Source organism: Pteropus alecto, unplaced genomic scaffold, assembly GCF_000325575.1.
Source record: "Pteropus alecto unplaced genomic scaffold, ASM32557v1 scaffold114, whole genome shotgun sequence".
NCBI lineage: Eukaryota > Metazoa > Chordata > Mammalia > Chiroptera > Pteropodidae > Pteropus > Pteropus alecto.
Genome location: NW_006435793.1, coordinates 5,030,938 through 5,039,934, shown reverse-complemented (window position 1 = coordinate 5,039,934; position 8,997 = coordinate 5,030,938). Strand labels below are relative to the sequence as shown.

Genomic DNA, 8,997 nt, shown 5'->3' with positions numbered 1-8,997 from the left:
TCTCAAGTGTGGGCTCTCTCTGCCCCAGCTCTCTGCCAACACGGTGACATGCAGACGTCAGAGACACTGTCATATGAGATGGCAAAGTCCACTGTCATTGCTATAATTCAGCCAAGATTTGGACAGAGCCTCTACCTGGCTGTTGTGAGTTGGCAAGAGAGACAGACTATGCATGGAATTGAGGCCCCAGGCAAAGAGATGGTGGCCCCCGGCACCCTCATCTCAAGACCACTCCCAGTTTGCCACCTGTTCCTCACTGCCTGCCCTGCCCCTCTCCCAGGAGGCCTTTCTCTGTGCCCCAAATTCTCCCAGACTCCTTTTTCTGACCACTCCAGCCCACAGTGATTTCTCCAACTCCTCCAAGCTCCCGAGGCCCTGACCATCATGGCCCTTTGTGTCAACAGGCGAATACCCACTATGCAAAGTTAGGCATCTTCGCCCATCCAGGTACCTTCATTCCCAGCTGCATGCTAGGCTCCACAAGGACAGGGAAGGGCCGATCGGGAAGTTCTAGCTGACTGCTGCAGATGTGTGTGGTCTTCAGTGCGGGCAAAGTCCTCTTTGTTAATCACTGTCTACATGGCAGGGACAGGCTTGCCCAGAATCCACTGGTTGGGATCCTGGAGGAGGGGGCAGTGTCTATGGTAGGTATCCAAAGTGATTAGAGCCTGGGAACACCTCAGAAACACATCCCAGTTTAGGTGAGCGGTTCCAGGGGCTGGGGAGGTCAAGAGAGCCTCAGACCTCAGGCCCCACCTTGAACCGTGATCTCCTGGGTCCCATCCAGCCCTGACATTCAAAGTCCACCATGCAATCAGCATCTCAGACGGCACCTTGCTTTAGAACAGTAGCTGAGGGATCTCCCAGACAGTTCTTTGAGTCCTTCGATATATGGAAAAAAGCTGTTCGCACTGTATTCAGCCCAGGGAAATGGAGGCAAGAAGCCAGGGTATCTTCCCAAAGCATGTTTCTCTTGAGGAGGAGTCTCAAGGGTGGAGGCTTGGAGCATAACCAGCCCAGTGAGACTCCTAGTCAAGACATTAAAGAAATAGCGATGAGCAGGAGGCTGGAGCTCCGAGGTAGGCACCCTCAGTCTCACAAGTAACCTCAAGCTCACTCTTTGGGGGCACCCAGGGCAGAGGGGACCCTCTGCACACAGGTTCTAAGACATCCTGGGACACATTGGAAGTGCTGAACACATAACAGGTGGGCGGTCTGCTCAGGTGGACCTCAGGACCATAAAAAAGCAAAAAGGTATTTACACGGGTGTTGTAGAAGTGACGATAGCAAGCTCTCCTTCCGGGCCTGGGGCAGGAAAGACAACTGGGGGACTGGCAGGCTGGGCTGGGGCTGCAGTTGTCTGCAGAACAGTCTCTTGGTTTGTGGACACTCCGTCACAGTGGGGAGGAGCGCATCGATTGACTCTCAGAAATGGATAGGTGTCCAGAAGTCTAGCAGCCCTACCACAGAACCCCAGAAGCCCTGGCAGGAAAAGGGAGGGATGAAGTTTCAGGTGAGTGCGGGGAGCGGCTGGGGGATGATCTCGTTGGGCCCCTCTGGTTGTCTTTGGAGGGGGCTGGGAGGCTATCGCCCTCAGTGATCTGTGTCATAAGTGCTTGGCATCTGCCTGGCTCCAAGGGTCAGTGACGGTCGTAGGCAGTGGCGGCTGCCGGCGGGGCAGCTCCTCGGGCAGCAGCGCTGTAATAGTACGGGGAGCCTGGAAGACAGAGAAGAGGGCATGGAGGTTGGAGGGCGACTCTGTGCCCGCAGCCTCATACTTGAGGCCAATGGTCAGAGGCAGGAAGGGGATTGGAGCTCTGAGAAAAGAGCTCGGGAACACAAGCTTATGCTGGCAGGCTTTCTGGAGGAGGTGGGTCAGGCTGGGTGGAGCCTGCCTGCTCTAACTTCCGGACAGGGCCAGAGTGAGGGCCCTGTACCCATGCTGGGCTCCTCCCGCTGTCTCTGGGCTGCTTTATTTGACGAGGCACTTTGGATGGGGCCTCCAGGAGCCTGCCTTGTGCTCAAACTCCTCCCTACAGATGGAAGAGTATGAAGGGGCTCCAGGTGACCAGCAGATTTTTAGAACTACAGAGGTTAGAGATGCTAGGCCATCTTCTTCTTTTACAGGTAGGAAAACTGAGGCTCAACAAACTAATGTCATGTGCTCAAAGCCATAGAGCTTCTCAGTGCTAGAGCCCGGCCTGGAATTCAGGTTTTCTGCCCCTGGCCCGGGACTCTTCCCACCAGACACAGTTCACAGCCTGTACACTCGACCGAGGCTGGAGGACCATGCTTATCCAAGCACACAGCAGCTAGGGTCCTGTGAGCCACTGTAGACCATGTGCCTGCTTGGGTGGGAATAGCCAGCTTCTTAATTCCCCAGGCGGGGCTAACTCGCTGATTCTGAAATCTCACCCAAATCCAAACCAATACTGGCAATTATTCCAGATACCATAACTAGGCATCAAGACCTGGAGAATGCCAGTCAGGCTCCATCACTCTTGGCTGAGTGACCTTGAACAAGTAGCTTTATTCCCCTGAACCTCAGTTTTCTCCGCTGTAAAAGGGGCCACAGTAAAGGCTTTATGAGGGCACCATGACATAAGGATATGAGAGTGCTTTTCTAAGCACTTGATATTCACGAACTGTTTTCATTTCCACAACAATTCTATCAGGTAGGAACGAGTATTGTCCTTATTTAGCAGAGGAGGAAACTGAGGCGCAAAGAGACTGAGTGGCCTGCCTAAGGTCATATAGCTAGTATGTAATCAAGAGGCGAGATTCGGGGAGGCACCGTAGCATGTGCCACTGCCCCTCCAAACCCAGCCCCAGTGAGCAGATATACTGCTCTCTCCCCTGGACCCCCAGGGAGGCAGTATGGCTCAGGCAGCAATGACAGTGGAGGAGCAGGCAATGCCTTGCCGTGCTGTTCCCACCTAATGCCTAAGTATTTTCAGAGATGGATTTTTTTGCTACCCGCTGTCACCTCCCTAGTCAGAGCCTTGACTCAGAGACACTGTCAATGTCTGCCTTCTCTCTTCTGTGGGATGACGACGGTGTAGGAACAGTCACCCACACAGCATCTGTAATGCCAGCCCTGTGTCACGCCTTCAGAGGTACCCAGGTGAGTTCCCACCTAATGCCTAAGTATTTTCAGAGATGGATTTTTTTGCTACCCGCTGTCACCTCCCTAGTCAGAGCCTTGACTCAGAGACACTGTCAATGTCTGCCTTCTCTCTTCTGTGGGATGACGACGGTGTAGGAACAGTCACCCACACAGCATCTGTAATGCCAGCCCTGTGTCATGCCTTCAGAGGTACCCAGGTTCTCCCGTGTGTGTGTGTGTGTGTGTGTGTGTGTGCGCACGCGCGCATGCCATCTCTGCAGGCCTGGGCATGGCACAGGAACAAGAAAACCATAGGGGCTGCTCTCACAAATGGGCTTCAAGGAATGGGAAATGGAAATAAGCTTCCTCAGAGGACCCTGACTTGGCTCTCCAAGTCGCCCACCCACCGACCACCTCTCACTCTCAGCTCTGGCTCACTCTCCTCTCAAAGCCTAATCTCTTGGCCAGGCTGTCCAGCGGCCTCAGCATGAAGTCTCCACAGCAAAATCAAAAACGCTTGCATTTACTGTGAGAAATGAAAACATCACTTCACAGAGCACTCTGTCTTCCTGGTGCCCATTAAACCTCCATCTAGAATAAACTTGTCCTTTCTTCTGTCATTTTTCTTCTCTAATTCACATTATCATCAATTTACTTCTTGACACAGTCATTCGGGGCTCCCACTCGCTCTCTAATCCCTTTACAGCAGCCACAGGCAGTCCCATTCTAATCCTAACTGACCACTGCTGCCTTTCTTCCTGCCTCCTTCCCTTCCTGCCCCGCTGCACCCACCCCCTACTCCCCTACTAAGCATGCTGGGTCACCACCCCTCTGACTGGGCAGACAGCTCCTGGAGAGGAAGCTCAGCGGGGAGAGAAATTCCCCTGAAAAGTGAGCGTGCAGCTTCCTTAGGTGGCATTGCCCATCCTTACTTTGGTGATGTTTATGTGAAGGAGGTTTCAGCCAGGCCAACCGAGAGCTGGGCAGTGTGTATGAGGGCGTGAGCACCTGGGAATGTGCATGTGGAGGGTCTCATCTGTTTCCACAGCTCCCAGTGATCTAGCAGGAATACCAAGGAGCCTCAGGGCGGGCTTCCACACCCTGGCACCCTCCCCAGACAGCAGAAATCAATCTACTTCTGCCCCATGGCACTCATCCAGCTAAAACCCTGAAGACATTCTGTGGGAAGGGCAGGCTGGTAGATGTGAAAGGGCCTGAAACTTATTTGCAAGACGATGATAGAGTGAGCCTGGCATCTCACTCATCTTCAGGAAAGTGGGCCTCAAGACAGCATCGTGTTCAGCTCCTGCTTGAATAAAGCTGCCAGGGGCGATTATCCTTGTTCTACACCTGAGGTAATTGAGGCCCAGATTGGTTGATGACCTGGCTGTGATTCCCCAAGTTATAGACTTGGGCAGCACAGGGGCCACTCCTCATGTTTGCAACTGCCCAGCATTGTTTAAACTTTTCTTGTTTCCTGTAGGATGAGGCCTATCTCTTTGAGGGGGAAGTCAGAACTCATTCTCCCAGCTTCCCTTGCTGCTAGGGCACAGGTGTTTCACCTGGGCTCTGCCAATTAGACTCTCTTGCATATGACCTTGATTGGGAAGGGAGCAACTTGAGGAGGTGGGCTGAGAGACTCCATCTGTTGGGAGTGGGTAGCAAAGGCATCCAGCTCCGGGCGGTGGCAGCGCAGGGCTCTCAAGCACCCTGGCTGAAGCAGCAGCATAGAGCATGCTTCTTGGGGGTGCCAACTAGCAACAGCAGGAGTGCTTAGGTTCAAGCAGCCCTGGTGGTATGGCTAGGTGTGGCTCCTGGCTGTGTGCCCCACTCCTGTCTCCTTGGTCCTCCCAGAGACTCTGGGAACCCCGCCCCCCCAAATCCCTTAATAAATTTGTTTTCTGCTTAAACCAGCCAGAGTGGATTCCATTGCTTGCAACTGAAAGCCTGACAGTTAAATACAATAACCTGGCTTTCAAAAACAGACCACAGCTGTTCTCGTCACATACATGATCTGAGTATTTAGAACTCTCAAGGCTTGTTCCTATGGAGGGATGAGGCCTCTCTTTCTGGCTGTAGTTCAGACTGAATTGGTCGGGGAAGTAAGAGCACCACATCACACTAGTTATGAATATAGGCTCTGGAATCCAGGTGACCTGAGTTTGGTTCCTCATTCTGCCATCTGCATGCTGTGTGACCTCAGGTAAGTTAATTAACCTTTCTGAGTCTCACTTTCTTCATCTGTATAGTGGAGGTAATAGTAGGTTGCCTTCTAGGGCTGTTAAAAGGATAAAATAAGATAACACACATGAAGGGTTTTGCCTAGACCTTGCATAATTAGCAAGTGCTCATTTAGAGGAACAGAGTTTTGATCCTTCTTTCTCCTCTCCACACTGGCTCCGGCCCCCCTCAAGGCACTGGGCACCTCGCAGCACAGACACACTTCCTCAAAGCTCCCTCACCCCAGGCTGTGAGCTCCCTGGAGACACAGCCACACGAGGCACACAGCCCACATCTAGTGATTGAGGATATGAACTGGATCTCACTCCAGCTTGAGCAGCAAAAGCCTCAGATATGGTCTAGTCCCACCCTCCCTCGCCATGCCCTTGGGCTCCTAACTGCCCACACAATCGGTCCAGACTTCTCAGTCTGGCATTCAAGGTCCTCCATCTGTGGCCCCATAGACCAACCACCTCCTACTCCATCCCTTTGCCACAGCTTCCTGAGTAGCTTCTTGCACAGTTCTCTGCCGTTCTTTGCCTCTTGATCTCCCAGGCAATGAGCCTATGGGACACCTCAAGAGAATTAGAAAAAAATGCTCACTCTGGGCAGCCGTAGCCCTGTGCCAGGGTTCAGAGCTTTGTGCCATACATGGGCTGGACTTCAGCCCCGTTTATCCCCTTGGGCAGTGCATAGCCATATGAGGAAGTCCTAGGTCAACATGGCTTCCTTGGGGTCGCATCCTCATCACTAGAAACCCTTCCCACAGCTTGGCCCAGGCCCCCTTGGTGCCATATACCCTGTGGGTTGCAGAATCTCTGGAAGGACCAAAGAGACAGGAGTGGGACACACAGCCAGGAACAACACCTAGCCACACAACCAGGGCTGCTTGAGCGTAAACACTCCTGCTGAGTTTGAATTCACCAGGTTCTTGCTTTTCTGATGAAGTCTATGGTTCTCAGTCCTAAAATAATTCAGGATCTAGGGAATTAACAGGTTCTTACTTAAGCAGACCCTGTTAAGCTGGAGAGACAAACCTGGATAGTCTCAGAGGCCCTTCCGTGTCTGGCCTTTAAGGGAATTCTCTAGCTAACTGCTTCGAGGAGGGATCAGAGTTCCGTCTGCAAGCTGATTGGCTGGCTCTAGTCCCAGGTAGTGAGTGACATCTACAGCCCTAGGCTCTTGCTTCAGGATCCAGAGTCTTCAGCTGGCACACTGGTTTCCTGTAAGTTCATTTCAATAAGACAAAAGGCTCTCCTTGGCCTTTTGAGGGCTGAGGTAGCCCTGCTTGGTCTTTTGGTTGGCCCAAATATCTAGATAACGTTCATTGACCAAGCTGGCCCCAGGCATGGACAATCTGCCAGTCTGAGGCCTGGGCAAAGAAAGGTTGGGCACCAAATGAGCTCAGTGGCATGCCTTAGCAGGCCTTCAGCCACAGGGCAAACCAGTTTCCAATGGAGCTGGCTGTGGTGATGTCCATGGCAGATATCGCTAATCAATCAACAGGCCTCAGAGCACTTAGGAAGATAGGTAGCCACTACCAATCAATCTGAGTTGGCCTCTTTTCTGCCTCTTATTTAGAGGTTTCTCATCTGAATATTCAATGAGTCTTAAGAAATATAAGTTACTCTTGGGCAGGCACTTTCTCCACCTTCCTCTTTCTGCCTCAGGGCCCTTTTTGTCTTTGTTCCCCTTTTGTGCCATTTCCCCTTATCCACCATGAGGGGAAGGGAGAAGGGCCCACGCAGGCCTGGAGTGATGTTTACTGTTTTAAGGCCCCAGAACAACTCCCATATTGCATGTATCTGGGGCAAGCTTCCCACCCCACCTCAGAGACCGGGTCTCAGGCTATCGAGGGACCCTGGCCCACCGAGGGGGCCTGATGGGGCAGCCGATGGCCCAGGGCCCTGCAGGGTCTTCTCCAGTACTCACCAAGCAGCCCCGGGTTGGGGAACCTCCAGGAGTCGTTGTAGGAGGGATACTGAGGGTGGCTGTAGGGGCTCCCAGAAAACTCACTTCCTGCATGGGGTGGGCGGAAGAGAAACAGGAACCAAATGTCAAAGCAGGTTTGAAAATGCCAGTGGCATTTGCCTCTTACATAAACTGCAGGTACTTTTGTAACCAATAAAGCAAGTCTAGTCTACACCCTTATTCAGTGAACGACTGTCACTGGCATTGTCTAGATTTCCCCCATAACCTTTTTCTTATTAGCGGAAGTAAATACCAGCCCCTCACATGGAACTACCACATACCAAGTGTTCCCTGGGATTATTGGCCCATTCTGCAGGTGAGGAGACTGATGCCAAGAGTCTCTCACAAAATGGCCTCGATACACTCACCCAAGTTCAAAGCTCCAGACTGCCTGGTTCTCAGCCCTTCCTGAAGCCACTCCAGGACCCCAGTGAGATTTAGTTCCACTTCCCATGCATTTCCTGAGTGGCTCTGGACCGAGAAGCCAAAGGTGACCTCAACTCTAATCTGATCCTCTGCTGAGAACGCAGAGGTGGCTACTCCCGGGCCGCAGCCAATGGAAAAGATGAGACACAAAATCAGGCCCTCTGTCAGGAGGAGGCAGGTGGTACTTTGCTGAGATGAAGGGACAAGCCAAAGGTCTAGAGGAGTGCAGAAGAGGGAATGGGTGGGGGCCTTCTAGGCATTCAGGAAGGGGCAGCTGTGCTCGGGTAGAAACTGCAGCTGTGCCAGGTGGGGAGGCATGGTGAAACTTGAGGACGGTTACCTCTTGTCCAGCTGCTCATGGAGCAGTGATGTTTGTGTTTGGCACTTCCCTGTGCTCTCACTTCTGGCTCCAGGAGAGCCTCTTTACCACCAGCCAGTCATAAAGAAGGGAGTTCAAAATTCTTTCCTTTACAACCTTGCTGTCTCCTCCCTATGGCTGGGGGCTCCCAGAGCACAGGGTTTGGGCCTGACTCATTACAGAGTCTCCCAGTGCCTGGCACAGGTTATGTCAGCAGCTGCCTGCTGAGTGGCTTAAAAAGCACGTGGGCCCCTCCCTGGCAGTGATGGCGGGAGTTACACAGCCCATGGGACCACCCTCAGCTCAAACAAGCTTCCCAGATTCTTCTTAAGGATGCCAAAGGGCCAGAGGGCAGGAGTCCCCCGAAGGGACCAGCCAGATGTCAGGATGAGAACACTGCTCTTCCCCTAGCAACCTAGGGCCAAATGGAGGGCCCACGGGGCTTGGCCAGGTGTGGCCGGAACAATAGAGCAGGCCTGAGGGGCCAGCTGCTCTCAACCCCTGGGCCCAGTCAGCCTCTTCTCCACCTCCCTACTCCACAGGCAAGCACAGGCAGAGCGCACGCGCATGCACACACACACGTGCACTCCTCCCCAGGCCTCTCTGGGGGCCACTCCCAGCCTGACAGGCTGATACTTCCAATTCTCTGTTTTTTATGCCTCAGTGGTCAGGGTGTCAGGTTCCGGCGTACGTGGGGAAAGCACGGTGACAGTGCTGGGCGCAGCAGCCCAGCCTCGGCATATCCATCAGCGCCACGGCACCTCCTCCTCCTCCTCGGGGGCAGGGCAGGGGAGCAGAGACTGAGCTGCCTGAAGAAGGGGGACAACCACCCTTTCATCCAGCCTCCAGGCGCCAGTGAAGCTGCCCCATCAGAGGCACTTCCTGACAGCGCTGCACCTGGGCCCAGGGACTCCGG

General features: G+C 53.3%; 1 protein-coding gene across 3 annotated transcripts in view; it reads right to left on the bottom strand.

Moving 5' to 3' along the window:
• Nucleotides 1–758: 758 nt before the first annotated feature.
• Nucleotides 759–8,997, bottom strand: part of PAX5 (paired box 5) — a 169,566-nt gene continuing 161,327 nt past the window's right edge. For 2 of the 3 annotated variants that reach the window (XM_025046549.1, XM_025046550.1), the window contains 2 exons: nucleotides 7,259–7,345; nucleotides 759–1,717 (listed from right to left, as the gene is read on the bottom strand). In XM_025046549.1, coding sequence (XP_024902317.1) covers nucleotides 1,641–1,717; nucleotides 7,259–7,345 — 164 coding nt within the window. In that variant the 3' untranslated portion in view covers nucleotides 759–1,640. The remainder of the gene's footprint in view (nucleotides 1,718–7,258; nucleotides 7,346–8,997) is intronic. The other variant, XM_025046551.1, reaches the window with a different exon arrangement.